Source organism: Anabrus simplex, chromosome 4 (genome assembly GCF_040414725.1).
Source record: "Anabrus simplex isolate iqAnaSimp1 chromosome 4, ASM4041472v1, whole genome shotgun sequence".
Taxonomy (NCBI): domain Eukaryota; kingdom Metazoa; phylum Arthropoda; class Insecta; order Orthoptera; family Tettigoniidae; genus Anabrus; species Anabrus simplex.
The window spans coordinates 248535056-248561170 of NC_090268.1; the positions used below are offsets into that span (position 1 = coordinate 248535056).

At 38.3% G+C, this 26115-nt stretch overlaps 1 protein-coding gene across 2 annotated transcripts in view; it reads right to left on the bottom strand.

Annotated features, from left to right (window-relative positions):
* The window catches only part of Dbp73D (putative ATP-dependent RNA helicase Dbp73D), a 169539-nt gene that overhangs the window by 39625 nt on the left and 103799 nt on the right, over positions 1 to 26115 (bottom strand). For both annotated transcript variants that reach the window (XM_067146425.2, XM_067146426.2), the window contains exon 7: positions 16005 to 16166. In XM_067146425.2, coding sequence (XP_067002526.2) covers positions 16005 to 16166 — 162 coding nt within the window. The remainder of the gene's footprint in view (positions 1 to 16004; positions 16167 to 26115) is intronic.

Consider the following 26115-nt stretch of genomic DNA (forward strand, 5'->3'; position numbering starts at 1 on the left):
GCTTCATATCTGCTGTGCTCGAGCAGAATCATAATTACAGTATTACGCTGCATTTACGTTCCCGGCTTTTACGTTTTCCCGTCTTTTAGAACATTTTTTGTTGGTCACTTGAGATTTCCTATGCTAACAATCTATTAAAATCCTCAAATTTGTGTTTGAAACATTTTATGCATCCCGCCATTTATGCCACGACAGGCCGTTCGAGAGGAAAAAATTTGAGGTAAAATGGTGTCGCAACTAACCTAAAATGCTTTGAGTAACCATAGCATGATGACCAAATCAAACAACCATGGTTTATAATAACTCTTAGAACTCTCAGTATTGAACTTCCGTGTAACCAATGAACGCATTCTTTGATATCAGGTGTTTTCCACTACGTCCTAAACCTTATTTTCAAATCCGACAACGATAAAGTGCTCATTAATCTTTCAAGAAGAAGAAGAAATATGACGAGTTGAAATAACAAAACCGCAAAGGAGAAGAAGAAGAAGAAGAAGAAGAAGGAGGAGGAGAAGAAGAAGAAGAAGAAGGAGATATCAGATGTTTGCTCTATTGCTAAGTACAGTACAAACCACAAGAAGGAGACGTTATCAAGTGATTCAGTGTTTGTCTTGCCCGAGTTCGTTATTTCACGGTTATTGTTTTACATTTGCGTTTGTTGTTGGAGTTGTTAAAGTTATTGTCTCTGATTCTTCACACTTACTGTATTTTTGTTTTTTGTTACATTTTTTGTTCTTGTTATGTGAGTCGAGCGGTCAGAGTGAATTGCCGCGATCTTCCTTTCCTGTCGCATGTATTTGTTAATCCTTCTTTGTTATTGCTTTATTGTTTTCCTGCTAATAATGGAAAAAAAGAAGGAAAGAAAAACTTTCACTATGGATGAGAAAGTTTGAATATTAGAAAAGGTTGATTCGTACCGCAGAACACGTGTTTCATTGGCACGCGAATTGCAGTTTCCTGTATCTACGCTGAATACAATTGTGAAAAACAGAGAAAGCATTACATCAAGTGCTTCAGAATGTGGACCAAACTCCAAGAAAAGGAAGAATGCGTCATACTGCAAATACGACAAAATGGAACAAATTGTAAAAAGTTGGTTTGAAACTTCAAGAGCCACGGGCATTCCAATTGATGGTGTACTCTTAAGGGAAAAGGCGCTTAAAGTGGCAAACATTCTTGGCATTGAAAATTTCAGCGTGTCCAATGGCTGGATAGACCGATTTAGGAAAAGGTACAACCTAACCTATAAAACTATTTGTGGGGAATCTAATGCAGTTAGTAATGGAACTGTGGAAGAATGGACCGATAGAAGATTGCAGGAGCTGACCAAGGATTACGAACCCAGGAACATTTTTAACCTAGATGAAACTGGACTGTTTTTCAGTGTGTTGCCCAGCAAAACTTAGGCATTCAAAGGAGATAAATGCCATGGTGGGAAACACAGCAAGATGAGGCTCACAGTGATGTTGGGAGCCAATGCTGATGGCCTATGTGATAGGGAAATCTAAAAAGCCTCGTTGCTTCAAGAATGTGCAACCATTACCTACTGCCCACAATGCCAACCACAAAGCTTGGATGACCTCAGATCTTTTCCGACAGTAGTTAATTGCTCTGGATTAAAAAATGGGTGCGCAAAATAGGAAGATCCTTCTTTTCATCTTCTGCACATCCCTTGGATGTTAATTTGAGGAATGTGCAGTTAGAATTTCCGCCTGCTAACTGCACAAGCTAGCGATTTAGGGGTTATTCACTCCTTTAAGTCACTTTATAGGAAGAACCTGGTGCAGCAAATTTTATTCCTTATGAATGCTGGAAAGGATCCATCATCATTTAAAGTTTCAATCCTGGATGCGCTTCACTTGGAAAGACGTGAAGCAGACTACCATCTCAAATTGTTTCTTGAAAGCAGAATTTTTCAAGAATCATGCCGAATCTCAGCTGCGAGAAGAAGAAGAAGAAGAAGAAGAAGAAGAAGAAGACGACGACCTGCTGCCTGATGTTTGGAGAATGTTGCAGTCAGACTGCACTACTGAAGATTTTCTTCGGGTAGATGATTCTGTGATCACTGCATAGGAAAGAAGTGTGGAGGAGTTGGTTGCTGACCAAACAGCAGCCGAGTCTCCCACCAGTGGCAGTGATGAAGCAGAGGAAGACAGCGAAGTGATGCCTACCAGTTCTGATGTAAGCGCAGCAGTGGATGTTTTACACAGGTATCTGTCATCTGTAGAGGGGGGTGAAAATAATTTACATAACCTTTATGAGCTTGAATTGAAGGGTTGATAAAACAAAAACGAGGAAGAGGAAGGAGACGATACCAGGGTATTAGACAGCATTAGAAAAAGAAAGGAAGATTATGCAGAAGTGAAGAAAAGGGCACAAGATCGAGAGATAGGGAGGTCACAGCCATGACTGGACCTGCCGGATGGCAGAACATCCTATGATGATGATTATGAGTTTGAAAAACAAATAGAGGTCATAAGAAATAAGAAGTGTAAACAGATATCGATTCTGGACTATTTTGGTAGGAAGCAGTGACTGTGTAGTTTTCCATCTGGAAGAAATTTGTGTTAATGTTGTAAATACAAGTACAATAGTAGCAATTAAAATGTTTCATTCAGAGAAAATATTGCATCTTGGATAATTCTATAGCCATTCTAAGAAAGTAACTACTCTAATAAATGAATATATTACACAAATTTTTAACCACCTACCAGTAACCTTCTCCTGGGCAAAGGATGAGCAGAATTACAAAGGCAGTGTAGTCAACAGTTAATACAGTAAAGTAATTAACTTACATGGACCTTTATTTGAGGTAAGTACAGTAAATCGACTGAGATTGAAATACTCTATAAATTAATAATATGCATTTGTGTAACATTTACCTCCTTTTCCAGAGCATTTTTATATATACCTGTATACGTTGTTTCCCACGATTTACACTTTCCCCCCCTTTTACACTAATATTCCTTGGTCTCTTGAAAAGTGTAAAAGAGGGGTAATACTGTATTTTCTATTCGGCGTTTTACGGAACGCCACAATATCACGTAGCAGGCAGTGTGCAGAGAGGTAGAATCTGCGAACAATAGTGATGCCGACAGTTGGCGAAAAAGTGTGGCTTATAGCCTATAATTAAAAAATATTGTCAATGCCGATGAAACTGCATTGTTTGTTTGTTTTTTGTTTTTTTAATGCTGAGGCCAAACGGACTTAAAAGAGAGAATTGCCAGCCGGGAAATATACTGTGTTGCTATGCAGTGCACACAGAAGTGAGACTTCCTTTCCCCGTCATAAGAAAGTTCGAAAAGCCACGATGTTTTAAGGGCATCGGGCACTTTCCATGCCAGTACAAGGCATCTAAAAATCCAAACAGTACAGTAACCCAAAAGATAAAGCATTTTCACAGGGGAGCCAGCATAATTTTTCTTTGTCTTTGAATCGTGTTTTCCTTCATTTCGTTGCGTGAGGTTATGTTTGCCATTGTTTTATACAAGTGCATTATTTGAATGATGTAAATGCACCTTGTTGGATACATTTCTGAAATAGTGTGAAATAGTGAAAAGTTTAAACTGAGAATCAAGGTGAATGCATGCAATTCATGGGTCTCAGAAGTGCCATGGTGGGAAATCGTATAAGTATAGTCACTGACTGTTGTTGTAATGTGGACGGAAGCGAGAGACTTTCTTCCCTTGTCATAGTAAAGTTCGATAAGCAGCGATGATTTAAGGGCATCAGGTACTTTCCGTGCAAGCACAAGGCATCCAAAATGCATACAGTACAGTAATCCAATGCGCAGGGGAGCCAGTATAAATTTCTCCTCATCTGTGAAATGTTTTCTTTCTTTTGATTTCATTGCAAGAGGTTATGTTTGCCGGTGAGTTATCCAAGTGTATTATTTGAATACTGTAAATGCACCTTGTTGGATACATTTTGGAAATATATTTTTTTCCATGGCATTTGAGAGCTTTAAACTGTGAATCAAGGTTAATTGCATGCAGTAACGGGTCTTAGAATATATTGTGACACCCCAAGAGTTGGCATTTCCGAAGTACGTGTTAGCGGTTAATTCAAAATCACGTAAATCGAAGTCCGATTTTTGCGTCCCAACAACTTTGAATTAACAAGGTTTTACTGTACTGACATTCTGTGAGTCGGAGTGTAGAATGTTAGAAGTTTGAATCATTGTGGTAGCTTAGAGAATCTGAAAAGGGAGATGGATAGACTAAAGTCAAATGTAGTTGGTATAAGTGAAGTATGTTGGCAGGAAGAACAGGATTTTTGGTCAGGCGACTACAGAATTATCAAAACAAAATCAAACAGGGGAAATGCAGGAGATGGTTTAATACTGAAATAAGAAAATAGGGCAGTGGATAAGCCGATTTGACCAGCATAGTGAAAGCAGCAGATGTGGACTATGACCACAAGATAGACAACAAACCAATGCCCACCTCAACAGTGCAGGTCTATATACCTACTAGTTCAGTGGACGATGAAGAAATCAAAAGAATATATGTAGAGATAAAAGATTTAATACAATATATAATAATAATTTCGTGTGGCTATTTCTAGCCGAGTGCAGCCCTTGTACGGCAGACCTTCCAATGAGGGTGGGCGGCATCTGCCGTGTGTAGGTAACTGCGTGTTGTTGTGGTGGAGGATAGTGTTATGTGTGGTGTGTGAGTTGCAGGGATGTTGGGGACAGCACAAACACCCAGCCCCCGGGCCATTGGAATCAACCAATTAAGGTTAAAATCCCCGACCCAACCAGGAATCGAACCCGGGACCCTCTGAACCGAAGGCCAGTACGTTGACCATTCAGCCAACGAGTCGGACATTACAATATATAAAAGGTGATGAGAATCTAATTGTGATGGCAGACTGAAATGCCATGGTAAGCCAAGGAAGAGAAGATAATACAGTAGGAGAATCCGGACTGGGACAAAGGAATGAAAGAGGAAGTCGGCTGGTTGAATTCTGCACCGATCATAATTTAATCCTCACTAATACATGGTTCAAACACCACAAACAAAGGCTGTATATGTGGATGAGACCTGGAGACACCGGAAGGTATCAAATAGACTTCATTATGATTAGGCAGAGATTCAGAAACCAGGTGTCGGATTGCAAAACTTTCCCAGGAGCAGATGTGGACTCCGACCACAACTTGTAGGTCATGAAATGCCATCAGAAGTTGAAGAAATTGAAGAAAAGAAGGCATGTAAGGAGATGGGATATAGACAAGTTGAAAGAAAAGAGTGTGAGGGATTGTTTCAAGGAACATGTTGCACAAGGACTAAATGGAAAGGCTGAAGGAAACACAATAGAGGAAGAATGGACAACTGTGAAAAATGAGGGCAATAGAGCTGCTGAAGTTATGTTGGGAAGGAAGGAAAGATCAACTAAGAATCAAGCTGTAACGCAGGAGATACTAGACCTGGTTAATGAACGACAAAAATACAAGAATGCTAGAAATTAAAAGGGCAGAAAAGAACAGGTGATTAAAGAAAGTGGATAGAAAGTGCAAGATAGCTAAGGAAGAATGGCTGAAGGAGAAATGTAAGGATGTTGAAGGTTGTATGGTCCTAGGAAAGATAGATGCTGCATACAGGTAAATCAAAGAAACCTTTGGAGAAAGGAAATCTAGGTGTATGAATACTATGATCTCAGATGGAAAATCACTTCTAGGGAATGAGGACAAAGCAGAAAGATGACAGGAACATATCCAACAGCTGTATCAAGGTAAAGATGTAGATGATATGGTTCTGGAACAAGAAGAAGCTGATGATGCTGATAAATGGGAGACCCAATTTTGATGTCAAAATTTGACAGAGCTGTGAGAGACCTAAATAGGAACAAGGCACCTGGAATTGATGACATTCCCTCTGAATTACTGACTGCCTTAGTAGAAACCAGCATGGCAAAGTTATTCTATTTAGTGCGCAAGATATATGAGACAGGAGAAGTGCCATCCGATTTTTGGCAGAATGTTGTTATACCTAATTCCAAGAAAGCCGGTGCTGACAAGTGTGAAAACTACCGCACCATTAGTTTAGTAGATTTACTGGCATGTAAAACAACTCCTGCAGGACAAAATTCCGGCACCGTGGCGTCTCCGAAAACCGTAAAAGCCGTTAGTGGGACAAAAAGCCAATAACATTATCATTAGTTTAGCATCTCACACCAGCAAAATGTTAACATGTATTATTTGTACAAGAATGGAAAGATAATTTGAAACTGAGTTGGGAGGGTTTTTTTTTAACAACTTGCTTTACGTCGCTGCGACACAGATAGGTTTTATGGCAACGATGGGATAGGAAAGGACTAGGATTAGGAAGGAAGTCGCTGTGGCCTTAATTAAGGTACAGCCCAGCATTAGCGTGGTGTGAAAATGGGAAACCACGGAAAACCATTTTTAGGGTTGCCAACAGTGGGGTTCGAACCCACTATCTCTTGAATACTGGATAATGGCCGCACTTAAGTGATTGCAACTATCGAGCTCGGTGGGAGAAGATAAATTTGGTTTCAGAAGAAATGTAGGAACGTGTGAAGCATCCTGAATTTACGTCTGATCTTAAGAGGATCGAATTAAGAAGGAAAAGCCCACGTACATGGCGTTCGTAGATCTAGAAAAGGCATTTGACAATGTTGATTGGACCAAGCTATTCGAGATTCTGAAGGTGATCGGAATTAGATACCGAGAACGAAGAATTATCTACAATCTGTATAAAAATCAGTCTGCAGTGTTAAGAATCAATCCAGAAAGGAGTGAGGCGAGGCTGCAGTTTACCCCCCACCCTCCTTTTCAATGTTTATATAGAACAGGCAGTAAAAGAAAATTAAAGAGGAATTTGGAAAGGGATTCAAAATCCAAGGAGAGGAAATCAAAACCCTAATATTTGCCGATGATATTGTTATTTTATCAGAGACTGCAGAAGATCTTGAGAAGTTGCTGAATGGTATAGATGGAGTCTCGGGTAAGGGGTACAAGGTGAAAATAAATAAGTCAAAAACAAAAGTAATGGAGTGTAGTCGAATGAAGGCAGGTGATGTAGGTAATATTAGATTAGGAAATGAAGAGTTAAAGGAAGTAGATGAATACTGTTACTTGGGTAGTAAAATAACTAATAATGGCAGAAGTAAGGAGGAAATAAAATGCAGACTAGCACAAGCAAGGAAGAGCTTTCTAAAAAAAAGAAATTTTCTCTCTTCGAACATTGATATGTGAATTAGAAAGATGCTTTTGAATACTTTCGTCTGGAGCGGGGCATTGTATGGAAGTGAAACATGGACGATAACTAGCTCAGGAAGAAAGAAAATAGAAGCTTTTGAAATGTGGTGTTGCAGAAGAATGCTGAAGGTAAGGTGGATAGTTTGAATCACGAATGAAGAGATAGTGAATCGAATTGGTGAGAGGAGATCGATTTGGCTAAATTTGATGAGAAGAAGAGATAGAATGATAGGACACACCTTAAGACACCCAGGACTTGTTCATTTGGTTTTTGAGGGAAGTGTAGGCGATATACGTGGATATCCCTTGGAAACAGAAGTTGTTGGAAGTCATCTGTTTTTAACAGCAGAAGCCACCCTGGTGCTGAATGTGGTTCAGACCATATCCTTGTCATCATGAGAATGCGACTGAAACTCAAAACCATAACAAAGGTACAGGAAATTAAATTTGATGATAGAGCTCTATGTAGCTTCAGAGAGGCTATTCGTCCCAAACTACAGTCATTAGGAATAAATCCCACTGATACTGCAAATTCGGTATGGAACAACTTGAAGACTGCTGTGAGTAATGCAAGCAAGGAAATACATGGGCACAATTCATTTCCTAGGGAGCCATGCTTAAGTGGTGGAACTTTAAGGCTAATAGAGGAAAGGAAACAGCTAAAAAGAAACTGATGAATATTTACAAATGCACGCATCACTATCTCGGAAAATTCAAAAGTAGTGCAGACTTGATAAGACAAATCAGAATCTGTGAAGAGATTGAACTGCATAAGCAGCACTGTCAAACTCATGATCTCTTTATGAAAATAAAGAAAATTACCCACGACTTCAAGCCCCGTTCATGGGTTGTGGAAGACGAAGATGGTACCCTCATTGGAGAGAAACAACTGACCACTGAAAGGTGGAAAAGATATTGTGAAAATCTATATGCAGATGTGACTACCAGGAATGTTTGTAATAAATTCATCCCTAATCAATCTAACTCGGAACCAGAGCCTTCAATACTGAGGAGAGAAGTAGAAGATGCAATTAAACACTTGAAGAATCATAAAGCATCAGGAAGTGATGGCATCACTGGAGAAATGGTTAAGGAAATGGGAGAAGAAGGAGTACGTATAATGCACTTCATCTGTAACAAGATATGGGACAGTGGTGTATGGCCACAAGAGTGGCTCATTTCCATCTTCATTCCACTTCACAAAAAGGGGTCATCAAGGAACTGCAGGAATTATTGAACCATCTCACTAATATCACGTGCCAGTAAAATATTATTGCATATCATAAATGCACGTTTGAAACCTTACATTAGATTAGATATCAGCTCCCGTCGGAACAGGTTGGCTTTGTCAAGGGAAGAGGAACTAGAGAACAGATTCTAAATATTCGTCAGTTGGTTGGAAAGGCACATGAATTCAACATTCCTTTGTTTTGTGCTTCATTGACTACCAAAAGGCCTTTGATTGTGTTTTGTGGCCGAAGCTGTGGTGTGTTCTAGAGGAAATGAGAAATTTATCTCATCTCATTTCACTTATAAAAGGTTTGGCCAAAGTCAGAGTTGATGGTGATCTATCATCAAGTTTCAAAGTCTCCAAAGGTGTGAGACAAGGATGCATCTTATCACCTCAATTCTTTTTTTGTTTTTTTTGTTTTTTTTGCTAGGGGCTTTACGTTGCACCGACACAGATAGGTCTTATGGCGACGATGGGATAGGAAAGGACAAGGAGTTGGAAGGAAGCGGCCGTGGCCTTAATTAAGGTACAGCCCCAGCATTTGCCTGGTGTGAAAATGGGAAACCACGGAAAACCATTTTCAGGGCTGCCGATAGTGGGATTCGAACCTACTATCTCCCGGATGCAAGCTCACAGCCGCGCGCCTCTACGCGCACGGCCAACTCGCCCGGTCCTCAATTGTTTAACATCTATGGTGTATATATCATGAGGCATACCGTTGACAGTTGGGAAGGAGGATTTTTGATTGGCGGGAAGAGAATTAATAACCTCCGTTCTGCAGATGACACCACACTTCTAGCCAGCAGTGTACAGGAGTTTGTTGAGATAATGGACAAAACTAATGATTATCAAAAAAGGTGCAGAGATTCAGCTGCCACAGCACCTGAACATTCTCCAAAGAGTCTGTCAGTTTCCTTATCTTGGTTCAATTATCGAGGATACAAGTAGCTGTGAAAAAGAAATCAAACGTCGCATCATTCTAGGACGTACAGCTATGGCAAAATTAAAGAAGATCTGGCAAAATAGAGCAATATCTATGAATATGAAGAAAAGATTAGTCCATTCGCTTGTGTTCTCGATCTTCCTGTATGGATGCAAAACTTGGACCATAAAAGCTAAAGACAGGAACAGAATCAACACCTCTGAAATGTGGTGTTGGAGAAGGATGCTGTGAATACCGTGGACAGCCAGGCGAACAAATAATTCTGTCATCCAGGAAATTGAAATACAAGAAAGTCTATGCCAAGTTGGGTACCACAGAATCCTGCAATTCTTTGGTCACATTATGAGAAGAAAGGATGACAACCTGGAAAAATTAATTGTCCAAGGAAAAGTTTCTGGCACAAGGACATGACAACGGGTCGTAAAAAGATGGGTTGATCAAGTAAGAGAGATCATGGACTTACCATGGAGAATTAGTGTCTGGAAAACGTAAGTTCGTACAGAATGGCATCAGCTTATAAAAGAAACATCAAAGTCCTTGGGTCACAATATTTAGTCATGAGTGGAACGACTGGAGACAGAGAGAGGCGGTAAGAATGGTAGGGGTAGACCAAGGTATGAATAAGGCAACCAGGTTAGAGCAGATGTAGGATGCAGTAGTTATGTAGAAATGAAAGGGTTAGCACAGGATAGGCTGGCATGGATAGCTGCACCAAACCATTCTAACAACACTCAAACAACAACAACAACAACATCATCATCATCATTAAATTTGATTTTTTAATTTGTACAATGAAACGGGTTATATTTCATCTGTGGTGAAGTGATCACATGTGACTGCAGAAGTTTAGCAAGGTATTTGGTCCGTCGTAAGAAGAGTCAATAACAATGACTACTGATCTCAGAAGAACATAACTTTTTGTGAATTTCTTGAAGTCAGTAAAGTCTCAACAGAAATGACTTGTATGACTTCCTTTGGGATGGGTGACTTTTTAAGGATTCTTTTTAGTTTCCCATAAAATTCTGTCCATAGTGTTTTACTGAATCTCTCTGTATGACTGAGTTTCCGGTAAACTGTGTATCTTGATTACATAGGCCTAAGATTTTATTATTACAGTCATAATCTTCTTGTTAGCTGGCCGTATTTAGTGCTATACCCAGAGGTGCCAACCTCTGAAGTGGATTATCCGTAATCCCCCCACCACTCTCAGAAAATTTCCGAGTCAAATCGAAGCATGCTCCACCCTTTTCGATGACACCCCCTTTGCTCTTCCGGACAGCAACCTATTCTAAAGTATATCATGTTACACAACATTTGCTCACTACCAGTTAGTTCTGTGATAAAACATTCTTTGTAGCTTGTTTTACACCCGGGAGCTGCTCTTCAGCATAGGTTTTCTTCAAGCACCCTTCCTCTGGCGATGATGTTTTCGTTTTCTGAACTTCCTCTAAAGCATTACTTTGTCAATTTATATATTTTTCATCTAAACAGTGTTATGTGGCTGAAGATGTTGATAATATACGAAACATGTACCACTTTTAACCATTAAATTGCCTTAAGCAATCATTGTATCGACTAGATGGAAAATAAATAAATAGTTAATTGTGAAATTCTGAACCATACGCGATTCCAGTGTAAATGACCTTAATGTAGGGCTGAATTATGTTTGATTTTTCCTATCAACAATGGAAACTCTTTCTGTGGGAGAGTTATGTTAGGTACACTTGATGCTGCAAATTCAACATTACTTAAGGTTTTATCGAGGAGAAGTGCAGTGTAGAGATCCTTCATTCACAATGAATTTCTAACGCTCACAAGTAATAAAAGGAAGTGACGATCGAATAAATAATTTTTCCAACTCACAAGCATTATAATGACAAGGTCAGTCATGCTCGAAACGACTGAACATTTTTGCTTCTTTCCTTTTCCTCCGTATAAAATTAATTTTTTGTGATAATGTAGCTTCTCCATAATAATATCCACTTTCACCGTAATGCCGTAATCGTGAGGTGAAATCCGTAATATTTACGGACAATCCGTAATAGTTGGCACCTCTGTATACCAAAGCATTTAAGAACCTTAAAAGACTCTGTTGCCTTTGTTATTAAAATAATCTATTGTTAGCTATAATACAAACTACTTTCTCTCCTTTTTGAATATGTCTGTTGATTGACTGCCTTCCAATAAAATTAGATATATCTGCTTTTGGTGTTCACCCTGCTCTGAAGCGAAGACAAGAGGCAGGCATTCACAAATATCGAGTATGTGGTGGGCATCCTATACCAAAAACAGAACAACTATGAATATGGGCTCACCGTGTACCATACTTCTTGCTGAGCGCTATTGCTGCCTTAACAGACTGGTGAAAGGAAGAGATATTTGATACAGCTTTATGCTCACAATGTACACACGACGTTCTCCTTAAACACAATGCACTCCGAATTGAGATGCATGTATGTGATAGAAGCCCTAATCCTACGATTATCAATGCTTACAATGAAGTTCATACATGGTTGTAATTACGATATGAAGCAGGTATAGTGCAATATCTTCTGGAAGATATCACACGAAAGTTATTTGCAAACGCAATATTCAACCTATGCAAGGCTGTGTTATTATGTGAAAAGATGTAATCTACACCGCATAACATTCTGAGTAAGATTTCCTGTGGCGTCTTTATAAGGTAAAATAAATACATAAAACACATGATGTTACAGATTGAAAAGTTGAAACCCCCCTACAACGTAACTGCTAGGACTTCTTTCCTCCTCCTCCGTTTCATCTTCATCATCACTTGTGTCAATCAGAATCACTGTCGCTAAGATTTCTTACAAGTTTCTAAATTGTGTTGTCCCTTGCTAGTTCTCTGTGAAAATCTTTCCTACCGTCACTGGCAGCTTGTATTTGAAACCGAGGAACTTCAACAATTTGTATGTGGAAGATCCAGAACCCTTATCGTTAATTTTCACCTTCAGTAAGTACACCTATTTCTTAGTTGTTGTAAATGCTTTATTATCATACAAATTAAATATTGTGCAGCATAAAACACACTTTTTAAAATCATACAAATTTGTTGCATGTTTCTGAATTGTGTGATGTTACCCCGGTGATTTAAACTTGGCTTTATTCCCTATTTGAACATTCTTTCTGCCCTTGGAAAGAAAATTGGACATAGTGTGAACACACACTGCAAGCTGGAGTCATCAGCTCCCGGCTTTGTGAAAAATGGTGTTCTCAGGCATTTCTGTATTTGGAAATTATACTCCTCGCTTGACTGTGTAAAACGTTACGAGTAATACCACTATCAAGTGTTTGACTGCTACTCAGTTTGCTAAGAGACGTTACGAATAAAAAAACTTCAGCTCACAGCAGTCTTAAACTTCCACCACATTAACCCGATGCTGCAATACGGTCACCATAGCTTGTATTTTGCTGAGAGAGCTTTTCCAAACACACATCCCCAGCGAATCTAAATATTTCAGCATGTTCTTATCTTTCTCACTCATGTGGGAGAAGCAGATGTTGAAATTATCCCTTCAGTCCAAGGGTAGATGGTATCTACCGAACGGCTGGTCGTAGAATAATGAGGTTTGAATAGACAGTTTGAGTATTTTTAGTGCTGTCACAAAGAATCACCAAAACAATTGAATCTGCAAGATTTTTTTTGCACAGAAAGAAATACAGATATCGAAAACAGCTCACAGCGCGTTTATTTTATTATCTAGGCAATGCCTTGCTATTGCATTGGCTGGCACGGACGGGCGAGCAAACCTCCCTCATGTTTGTAGTTGTTCTGTGTTTAGCATAGATGAATATGTTGTGATTTTAAGCAAGTGTAACAGAAAGCATGCAGCTGTGGACATCTGAAATCAAGAACAGAACTAGAGAACAACCAGTGTCAGTGTCAACTGTGAAACATAGTTAAGTGATGCTGGGTTGTGTGGATGAGTATCTGCCAAAAAGCCTCTTTTAACATGCAGACATAAATCTCTGAGACTTCAGTGGGCCAGACAACATAGGATTGGATCATTGACCAGCAGAAATGTGTGTTATGGGCTGATAAGTCAAAATTTGAGAAGTTTGGATAAAATCGTCAACAGTATGTCTGCCGTCGTCCAGGTGAAAGAATGCTAGAAGGCTGCCACACACCAACTGTGAAGCATGGGGGTGGTAGTGTTATGTGTTGGGGTTGTTTCGGTAACAATAAAGTGGGAGACTTGGTGAGAGTAAAAGGTATCTTGAGAAAGGAACAGTAGCATCACATTTTATCAAGAAATGCAGTACCGTCTCAAACTCAAGTTATTGAAAAAGGGTTTGTTCTGCAGCAGGACTATGTCCCAAAATATACGTCAAAGCTGTGCAAGAAGTACTGTATGTAAGAAACAAAGAATCACCAGGAGTTCTACCACTCAGTCACTCTATTTATGACCCACTGAGTTGTTGTGGATGAACTTGACCATAAGGAAAAACAACCTCCTGTCAGCAGTTGTGAAGAACTCTGACAATCTCTTATACAAGTATGGGAACAATAACCACAATGATTTGGGAAAAAATCTAACCAGAATGTCATGTATTTGTTGAGCAGTAAGCAGAGCAAAAGAGGAACACACAGACAAGCACACCAAGATCGATCGATCAATCAATCAATCAATCAATCAATCAATCAATCAATCAATCAATCAATCAATCAATCAATCAATCAATCAATCAATCAATCAATCAATCACCCCTTATCTGCATTTGGTGCTGTTGCCCAAGTGGCAGATTCCCTATCAGTCATTTACCTAGTTTTTCCTTGAATAATATTTCAAGGAAGTTAGAAATTTATTGAACATCTCCCTTGGTAAATAATTCCCATCCCTAGAAATGAATCTTTGCACCAAGTTGTCCTCTTGAATTCCAAATAAATATTCATATTGTGATCTACCCTACCTGTAACAACCCAACTCAACTTTTTCGACTACTAAGGTCGATTTTGTATTGATTAGGTGGTCTAATAAATAACTTAATGTTATTATTTCAATCAAATATCATCAATACGGACCAAAAATGATATTTATTACACGTAATACTAAGGTCATTCCATACTGGAACATACTACTTAATTGAACTGCATGTCTCCTTACTCCTAATCTTCTCAACACAAAGTTTGCAACATTTTCATCATCTACTCCTCTGTCGAAAATCACCATGAACAAATTGTGCTACTCTCCTTTGGATTTTTTCCAGTTCTCGTATCATGTAATCCTGGTGTGGGTCCCACACACGAGAACTATCCTTCTAATTGTAGTCTTACCAGAGACTTATATGCCCTCTCATTTACAACTTTAAAACCCCTAAATACGCTCATAATCATGTGAAGAGATCTGTAACCTTTCTTTACAACCTCGTTAATGTGATTACCCCTATGGAGATCTTTCCTTATATTAACAGAATCACATAACACTTCACCGACTGTAGTTTTCTGAGTTCTATTTTCTAGAAATTTAGCCACCCATTCAACCACAACTTTGTCTAGTCCAATAGCCCTCATTTTCATTAGTAGTCTCCCATGATCTGGCCTATCAAAAGCCTTGGATAGGTCAACTGCAACACAGTCCATTTGTACACTTGAATCTCAAATATCTGCTATATCTTGCTGAAATCCTACAAGTTCAGCCTCACTGGAATAACTTTTCTGAAACCTGAACTGCCTTCTATCAAACCAGTTAGTAATTTTACAAACAAGTCTAATATAATCAGAAAGAATGTTTTCCTAGAGCTTACATGCAAAACATGTTAAGCTGACTGGCTTGTAATTACAGTATCTGCTTTATGTTTATCATCCTTTCGTTTGTACAAAGGGGCTGTTACAGCAACTTTCCATTCATTTAGAACAGCTCCTTCAAGTAAACAGTAATCAAATATGTGTTTCAGATATAACACTATATTCCAACACACTGCCTTTAGTATATCCATGTTTGAACAGTGTTACTCTAAAAGGCCTTGCTTTCCATTATTTGGTGCATAAATTGCTTTATAGTGTGTTTGTGTACAATGGATGCCTAAGTTTGTATACTGATTTAAAATATATACCATTTGAAATATCACTAATATGCTGCCTAATAAATAAAAAAAATTGGAGAAAACTCTTTCTTAAGATGAGTTTAATCTTTCTGATGCTAGTGTATGTGCTGTAATTTTCTACTACTTTTGGTTTCACCTGTTTATCTTCTTTCGTCCATTTATATTTCTCCTGATACTCTCTGATGTTGTCATACTCCATGTAGAAAGCGTAGCTATTACTGTTCTTTTGTCACGCCCAGAAAGGTCTAGCCAATTTTGATTATCCAAACTTTAATTTGCGTTCCAGCAAGGTGACATTTCACAGCAAGACATACAGTGGCAAGGGTTGGGCTTATGTATATTTGTCAGTTCCTCATAAATATGAAGTTGAGTCAAGAACTAAGTACCGTACACTGCCAAGAACCACTTTTTCATTAAACATAAATCTTCAATATATAATATTTATAGTCTTTATTTATATCATAATCCATAAGAACTCAAGAAAAGACCATCAGCAGGGATTGTCACAAAAGAAGCACCATGCATATAAAGACACTGACCCTGTATTTTCTCTCCAACAATGGATGTAAAAAGTTTAGGCTGAAACAAGCTCAACTGCTGCAATTTCTCAGGATCCTGTGAAAGAGTTGCTGAGAAAAGTAATTTCTGCGGTGGTGGAGAATCAGTCTGTAAAGACGCTACAGTAAGGAATGGATGGCTACCTGGAAAAGACAAAACAAATATTTAAAATTATTATCTCAATGATAAGTAAAAGCCAGATTTGTTTATTATATTTTTCTTCCTTTAAATGTAGGCTTGTAAAAAGTACAAGAGTAGATATTTATATGAAGCCAGCCCATAATTGTGCACACCTTGCTCAATACCAAGTAAAAGTCATATACAGAAAGGTAGAAACATGAACAGGAACATTGTAACTGTTCCACCTCGTCATAACACTTGACGAGATGAAAGTTATTATCTTGGGACACATGAATATTAAATAAACTATTTGTGGCTTGCCCGCAAATTGCCACGCAAATAGAAACAATTAACATTCCATGGTTCCCCATTTCTCTATGTAATGTTTGGGCGCCATGGTTACAGTTTTAAACAAAACTGTAAACCAAAATTTATATTTACTAGCATAGAGACTTACACTTAAATCACAGGGGTAGGATTTTAAATAATTAACCATTAAGTATCGCTTAAGAAAGAAAATTAACGCAATATAAAATACAAATGAATTTATTATACAAAAAAATGAGATGAATCGGAAAAGTTTCCTTAAAATGTGGAGGAATTTAGAATTTAATTTACTGAATTTACTTATTGCTTGCTTTATCTAATTGAAGCTCACCAATTGCAGCTTTCGTTGAAGTCGTCCGGTTTCCGTGGTTACTCATTCTCTTCTTCTCGATGTAGAATTTGCTCCATGGGCATCCTTCCTTCCTTCTCTGATGTAGTATGGGCTATCTGGACTAACACTCCCTACTTGCCTAGTCTTTAAAATAGACATTGGCCCTATACTTGTAAACACTGATCAGCGTTGATCGTATGAGGAGAAATTTCAGTGATATGAATTTTTCCATATTAGTAGAAATCTCAAACCAACTGAGCTATACTATTTATACGGTACAGACTTGTACCAAAATTCCGTAGACTTGAACTAAACATAGTTCTTCGTCCACAATATTTACTGAATATCACACAAGCCATAAGCTTGTTTCGTCTCACACAGATCCGATAACATTACCGCATCTAAGTACTGTTACATAAAATCAGCTTCATGGTCCGTATCGCACTACAATAGATTCACAATTAAGTATTTATTTTCCACCTAGTCGATACAATGATTGCTTAAGGCAATTTTTAATGGTCAAAAGTGGTACATGTTTCGTATATTATCAACATCTTCAGCCACATAACACTGTTTAGATGAAAAATGTATAAAATTGACAAAGTAATGCTTTAGAGGAAGTGTCCTTAAAATTAACATAAGATAAGATAAGATTATGTTAATTTTAAGGACACTTCCTCTAAAGCATTACTTTGTCAATTTTATACATTTTTCATCTAAACAGTGTTATGTGGCTGAAGATGTTGATAATATACGAAACATGTACCACTTTTGACCATTAAAAATTGCCTTAAGCAATCATTGTATCGACTAGGTGGAAAATAAATACTTAATTGTGAATCTAAGTACTGTATCAAAGTGACAACACATTGTACAAAATAACTATGTCGCGGAGCGACCACACACTGTTTCAAAAATCAAATCACGTCGTTCAAAGTAGATGTTCACAGTAGAAGTAGTAGTGATGGAGTTCACGTAGTTACGTTGTAAGGTCGAACGGTCCCGTTCTCGTGTTGAGAACCAGTATATATCCGGGCTCACCTCCACTCTTGGTAACAGTTCAATCTCAAAACTCATATACAAAGAAATATCGGATTCGATAGATCAAAGCATCAACTCCCCTTTCTCTTCTTCCTCGACAAGTCCAGAAGGCGTGGCGATGATATAGCTGACCAGCTTGCAAGCCTCGCGCACGGGTCGCTGTTTACTAGCCTTGGTCATAAAATAAACCCACGACTCACGCAAAATCCCAAGCTTCAAGAATAACCCTCCGTATACACAAACATGAGATGAAATGAAAACAACTATGTCTCAACATATTGACCGTATTTACAACATAATGAATTCTTATCCTACATAATATAATAATTTAAATACTAAAACGATGTTATTATATATACAATATGATTCCAAAAAGCCTTGATTACAAATGATTGACGTTGAATAAATATGTTATTACAAATAATTGCCGATGGCGGATAAACTTGATATCAAATGATATCGCGTAAAATGATATTATATTAAATTAATAGGGCTGGAGAAGCCAGGACGGTTACAACATGTTTCATATGAATAGTTCTACTTCTGATGTATATATGACTTCATTTGAGACCAGTTTATTCCTTTTCACTACTAGTTCAACACTAAATATTTCAAGGGACATCAATCCTTCTTTATAACCAGCCAAAACATACATAACATAATGATTGTATGTTAACTCCCCAGCTCACAGTCTGATTGTGTCATCAACAGATTCACCATCAGCTGTCACAGACAGCCTAGTATCACTGTGCAGGTGTACCAGGGAAATACAGAACAAGGCAGTTTCCAATTGCTTTCCTCATCACACCAGAGTGTCCTGTTACATATTAGTTTACCAGACCCACTGAAATGCATACACTCATCAAATCCTATGAGCAACACTTTTACACAACCATACATCACAGGAACTGGCTGAATTTGGAATAGAATTCTGAACATTGCTCAAAACGTAGCCACTTTCATACTGTCAAATCCAAGGATGAGATTCAGAAACAAATGAAACTAACAAACTGTTCTAGCTCCTACAAAAAGATACAGAGCATTATGTACACTGAATCTCACCAGAGATTGATTTTCATGATGGGAATTGCTTTTCTCTTTCAGGAGTTTTTATTACTGTTTATGTTGAAAACAATGAATATTATTTATTTATTTATTTATTTATTTATTTATTTATTTATTTATTTATTTATTATAAGTGGCAAAGTTAAGGCTCTTGGCCCCCTCTTACACTTAACCACATTTTATGCTAAAGGTTAATCATTTGTCTTTTGTTACAAATGAATAAGATGATGATTATAACAATATTGATGATGATTGTAATGGGGGAGAGCAGCTTTTAACAAACAATATGCTGTGAAAAAAAAGGGGGTATATGATAACATATTGACAACATTTTGTGTGTAACTAGATGACAGTGGGTAATAAGGATGATTCTAACAATATTTAAAAGCAAACAAGTTAGTGATAACATAATATATACCATTGATTCTAGAGTTAGAAAACCAATGCTCTATGTGATTAGTGCATCTTAATACAAATACAAGTAACTTAGGAATTTATGTAAATACCTAAGTACTATGTCCTTCATTCTCACATTCACCCATGCATTCATACTCGGACGAGCTCTCTTCAAGGACTTTGCAGGAAGAGAGTTGCCTCATGAGTCGACCCTACGTAAAAAATTACGTTTCTTCAGAGTATGAAAAGGTATGAATTCATGCATGATTGCCGTATTCCACATTCTCGTTTAAACAATTTAAAAGTAATTTTAACATGGCTCTGTCATACTGAAGGTAATCTCTCGATAATACCTTTATTCCATAAAGACTATTTATTCAGGTACTTTTTTCACCAGGTTCTACATGCAACCAGGAACGGCATCGGGAGCCACCCAATTTGGTTATCCATCGACGAGACTACAGACAGTTGTGGAAGATACACGGCCAACGTTATTGTTGGAAAACTCAGTCCCAGTAAACCGGGGAAGGGCCACCTAATTCTGTGCAGGGAGCTAGATATGACAAACCATGGTACCATTTTGCGAACAGTGCAAGCAGCTCTGCATAAGTATATTTTTGTTAATTTATTTTTCAAGCGTTTTGCCAAAGAAGAATAAGTACAGTCTGGCTATAATTTCAATGCATTCTATGTATGCTCAGTGAAGACTCTGATAGTTCTGATAGTTAAATACCTCTTAAAGTCTACGACATGTCAGAATCCCATTAACTGAACGGTTCATCCTTCATTTCATGCATTCCTGTTTCAGGCTTGCTGTGGCCAACCTTTTCAGATGAGGAGGTAAACAAAGTGCTCGCATTGGTGACTGATGCTGTTCCCTACATGATTAAGGCTGGGAAGAGCATCAAGCTTCTCTATCCAAAGATGTTACTTGTCTTCCCCATGCAATGCACAGAGTTGCTGAGGAGCTGCACGAAAAATCGTCCAGCATCAACAGCATCACTTCTTCAGTGAAGAAATTTTTGTCAAGGCTTCTTCTCGCGTCCGTGCCTTCAAGATGATGCATCCAGAGCTCCTTTTACTCCCCAAGCCCATAATGACATGATGGAGAACTTGGATTTTGGCTGCCTTGTATTACGCTGAAAATCATAGGGCAATTGAAGAGGTAAGACTATTTGAAAGGTTTAAAATCTTGTCATTTTTGTGGTTTTCTCTATCGTTCTTTTCATACCTTTTATGTTTACTCCATCATACGGTGCCTAATTTTGTAATTTCCTCAGTTATTCTCCTCAGCTAATGTTTTTCAATGATATTTTTTCAAGGTGATCAATACGTTTGATGAGGCGGACAGCAAGTACATCGCGAAAGTTAAGGCTGCTTTTAAATTGAAGGGCTTGATGCCATCCTTGACTTTCATAAAAGCCTACATGAGCGTCATTCCTGAGGCCATCCTAAAGTAGGAATCACAAGGAATGGAGTTGGTTGAAGTGGTCGCTACGATACAAGGAGTCATCCAAGAAGCCGACTCGTAGCCTGGAGAGACTGGGAAAACCGTGAAACAAAAGTTGGAGTTTGTGCTGGCTCGAAATCCCAGTTGGAGTGCAGCGTTGGACTTGGAGAGGATGCTGCGTGGTGAGTCTGCACCGTCAGAGGATTTTCCAAACTACTCTGCACAAGAAGCAGCATAATTCAAGTATTTACCTCTCGTGTCAGTTGACGTCGAAAGATCGTTCCCATCATTGAAACTTTTATTGACTGATTTAAGAAAATCATTCAAAATGAAAACATAGAAAAAATTCTTGTTGTACAGACCAATGCAGATCTACTTCATTGACTTGCCTAATTCTGAACATTTTGTAAATGAACTTTTAAACTGTAACATGTATAAGAAAACTTCTCATATATATACCTGAAACTTGAATGCGAGTATATCGCAGTGTATCATACCTACAATTAGAAAATAAAGCTTGTATATAAAAAATGCTATTGGTTTTTTTGTTTCACTTTCCTTTCTATAGTTTTTATGTGTTTTTCGAGCATATTTTGCATATTTAACTGCATATAATAGGTTTTTTGAGCATATCTATGGAGCATATAATGGGTTTTTCGAGCATATCTATCGAGCATATAACACATGGTTTTTGAGCATATCTGGAGATTTTATCGAGCATATCGATCCGAGCCCTACTGATATGTATCAACTGTCTCATTGTTGTTGAAATGCATAAAATTACTAATTGATTCTGATACATCCACTGAAATAGCTTCATAGCTTAGGCTTTTGTATTATAGCCATTAGCATATAAAGAGCAATCACAACGTATATCTCGTCCTTTGTGACTGGTTTCTAATCTCACATTCTGGAACGAAGTGGTAATAAGCCCCTAGATCGGATTCTTTGCTCAGCATATAAATTTGTTTCACGAAATATTAGTTCCAATAACTCGTCCGTACAGAACGTCTTAAAAACTTTCACACCGTCACATTCCTCAACTGCTTCATTCTGAGGTCCTGGTTCCCTATAAACCGTTCTATTTGACCCACGTAATTAGACATGTTTTCCTACCAAAATGTATTAACTGTGACATAAAAATTGCCATTCAGCGCATTATTAATCGCATCTGATTCCGAACCAAGGACTTTGTGTACAGCGATGTCAACTGCATCACTCAAATCACCATCTGAATCTAACAAACTTTCATCAGAACCACTCAACTGTTCTAAAACATCCTCTATTTCCAAGCTCAATAACCGACACTTGTTTATAAAAGTCATCTCCATTCAAGACCAACGGAATGCAAGACAGCGTGTGATAAGGAAAAAGGACAGGGAAAAAAAAAAAAAAAAAAAAAAACCAGTCTCAAGAGAGCCCTGAATAGATAAAATTTATGATTCTGTTGACAGCCAGGTTTTTCCCCTAGAGGAAATGAAGGTATAATGCAAGAAGTGTGCATAGTAGCCGCCAGATAGGAGACAAAAACAGTGGCAGAGATAAACATTCCTTGAAATATCACTCAAATTTCAGTGACAGAACATTATCAAAATGGGGATAAAGGTATATCGAACGAAAGCTCAAACCTTCTGCTTTAAGGAGAAATTAGTTAAAACACAAACATCTTTGATCGTAACCGCTAGATCGCAGTACGGTACACGCGTGTACCGTGCGAGCAGTGCTTGTTACTCCACCGCATCACTCCGCTGCATTACGAACAGTGCTCGGCACTCCACGCTGACAGGTTACAGAGGACAGCAAGAACAACAAAAAATTATTATATCAGGTGGTGAGAAGCAAGAAAAGCAACTATGAAGGAATAAAGGCCCTCAAGAAAGAAGATGGAAACATCACTTGGAATGACAGAGAGATAAGATATGAGATGGAACAGTATTTTGAAAATTTGTACAATAGTGAAAATTTAAATATCAAGCAAGAGCAGAACATAGCAAAAGAAAATATCCAAAATACGGAGCCTCCTATAACATGGATGGAAGTGGAACATGCCTTAAAAAACGAGAATAAAACCAAGGTAATAGGCACAGATGCGCTAACTGCTGACATGATCGAGGCTGCTGGAGTGCAAAGATTGCAGTGATTTTTAGGGTCCTAAACACTATTTGGAAAGAAGAAAAGCTAGCCGAAGAGTGGACTAAAGGAGTCATCATCCCTATATTTAAGAAAGGAGACAGGCGGAAACCCAGCAACTACACGGGCATCACTCTTCTATCTCATGGACTCAAAATAATGGAATGAATCATAGAACAGAGATCAAGAACCATCACTGAACCACAGCTTGAAGAGGAGCAGTATGGTTTTAGAAGGAGTAAGTCAACAACAAACAAAACTAATATTTTCTGTAATGATGATCATGGGGAAGCACTGGAAAAGGAAAAGATGTCATCTTTATTTTCCTAGATATCGAGAATGCGTATGACAGTGTACAGAGACAAATATCTTGGAATGCCTTGAGAATAGATCTAAACCATGTACTTTAATTAATAAAGTCAAAATGTTGTATGACCACTGCCAGAGTTGTGTCCAAATAGGGGATGGATATTCGGAGTGGTTTGAGACTAGGCAGGGTGCACAACATCCCCACTTTTATACAACATTGTAAAGGATCAAATAATGAAAAGAGTTAAGAAACTCAACAACAACCCTAAGTTAAAAGTTGATATGAGGTGATAGTGAGACTGAAGTACAACAGACTCTGAATAACTGGAATACTATATTCAAGCAATTTGGTCTCAAGAGGAGCAAGTCCAAAATAAAAGTGTTGCCTATTAGTCAACAGAACATCCATACTAACATCACTCTAGACGGATCAAAGTTGGAACAAGTCCATCAGTTCCGTTATCTTGGCAGTGTAGTAACAACCTACAGAAATCACTTGTAGAGTACAGAATGGAGGATAGTTTTATCATCTTGTGAGAAAACCTCTGTGAGATAAGCAAGTTCCATTAAGATCAAAATTAATACTCTACAGGAGCTTTTTTGTACTGGTTACCACATACCTGCATCCAAACCAACAGAAATATCAGCAAAACTACAAGCAGTGGAAATGAAATTATTAAGAACCATTATTCAGAAAACGAGGAGAGACAAAATTAGAAAGGATGCGATACACCATCTTGTCCAAGTGGAAAAATCCCTTACTGAGATCTGTGTCGAAGCCAGACTGAAATGGTTTGGTCATCTCGAAAGAATGGACCCACAAACAACAGCTGGAGTGTGGTTTGAGAAGGAAATCAAAAGCAAAAGATCGAGAGGTCGGCCAAGGAAGAGATGGATCAATCAAATTAGAAATGATCTAACTGAACGAGGTCTGGATTTGCAGCAGGTTATGGAAGAAAACCTCAAGGACAGAAGTAAATAGACAGAGCTCGATCACAGCACCTGGGAAACTGAAACTGATGATGATGATGATGATGATGAGATGGCCTATTTTCCAAATACAGTATTCATTTATGAAACTCTTGGAGTTTAATAACTTGTACTTGGCCTGTATTTGCAGCATGAGCTTAGCTCCTGATCAGCTGAGGATTTTTCCCATTCATATGTGTATTTTCGTTGGCTTCCCTGACAAATAAAAGCGTGGTAAGTGTTCAATATTAAGGCAGGTGAAGACTCATAGGAATTGGAATTGGGAGTTCAATTGTCACCTGTTATTAAAGGTCTGAGAGCTGTTGTCTTGTTGTAAAGTTATTTAAGATATTGTTGTTAAGTGTGATCAATCACTATTGTCAACTATTTGTTATGGTTTCTGGTTTAAAAGAACAAAAAAAGAGAAAAAAGAGTAAGATAGATAATATATTAGAGTTTTTCCTTTATGTGGTCATTTATTTGTCCAGTTCTATGGCCTTGCCACTTCTTTCCCCACCCATCTGTAAACCATCATTACAATTTTCATACAGCTGCCTGCAGGACTTCCATATGCAGCACTCATATTTCTTTCTTATCGAGGTCGCAATCTTTTCTGTCGATAAGAACACACACAAAAAAAAAAAAAAAAAATTATGCTGTTATCTTTTGTTAATGTACAAGTTCCTGTCATAGATAAAGCATATCTCAACCTTTTGATTCACACTGAATCATCTCCCTCAGTCACAGTTGAATGCAAAACTAGCAATAGTAAATCTTGTGTGATAATAATATAAAGATTTTGTGGTACTGTACAATTTACATCAAATTAATAAGGTGAGTGGTTCTGTATCTTATAATACTATATGTTCCCCTCAGGCCTATTGTTAGTGTGATAGGTACTCCTACGTATGTCCTGGCTAAATACCTAAGCAAATTGCTTCAGCCACATATAGGACGTACTGAATCATACGTTGGGGACTCTCTGTATTTCGTCAACAATTTGTCAACTATAACCCTTAAACCTAAAGCACTTTTGGTGAGTTTCGATGTGGAGTCCTTGTTCACTTTGAGGGCTTAGAGGTGTGGCAGTACGTCCTGTCTGAGTTAATCTATTTCCTACTGCGTGAAGGATGCTTTCTCATATATTCTGCACATCTCCCTTGATGGTTGAAATCCAGTTTTCTAACCTTCCTTCAACAGCAGAAATACGGCTCCCGAAATTTCCCTCGACGGCACAGATACGGCTTTCAAAATTTCCCTCAATGGTAGAAATTCTCCCCTCAACCTGTTGCTTTATGCTGGAAACCTCGATTTCCACCTCCTTCTTGAGGTTCAAGATATCCCCTTCCAGCTGGCTTCCTCTACTGTCGATCAGGTCAACGTGTCCCAGTTTTGACCTGATGTCCGAAATCTGCTACGTTAATCGATTGGTGACGTCGATAATTTGCGATGAACTGGGCGAGTTGGCCGTGCGGTTAGGAGCGCGCAGCTGTGAGCTGGCATCCAGGAGATAGTGGGTTCGAACCCCACTGTCGGCAGCCCTGAAGATGGTTTTCCGTGGTTTCCCATTTTCACACGAGGCAAATGCTAGGGCTGTACCTTGATTAAGGCCACGGCCGCTTCCTTCCCATTCCTAGGCCGTTCCTGTCCCATCGTCGCCATAAGACCTATCTGTGTCAGTGCGACGTAAAGCAACTAGCAAAAAAAAAATTGCAATGAAATTTTTTCATTTACGGTTGAAATTTTCGATTTTGGCCATGTTCAACTGTGTAAACCTGCATGTACACTTGTGATATTTGTCCTGTTAAAACTGAGTTAGCTTGAGAAATTCGTCTGATATTTTGTCATTTACTTTCGAAATTTGATCGCCAATCTGTCCTGTTAAGCCGGAACTGATGTCTGAAATTTAGTCATTTACTTTGGAAATTTGATCAGTAAGTTTGTCATTCTGTTC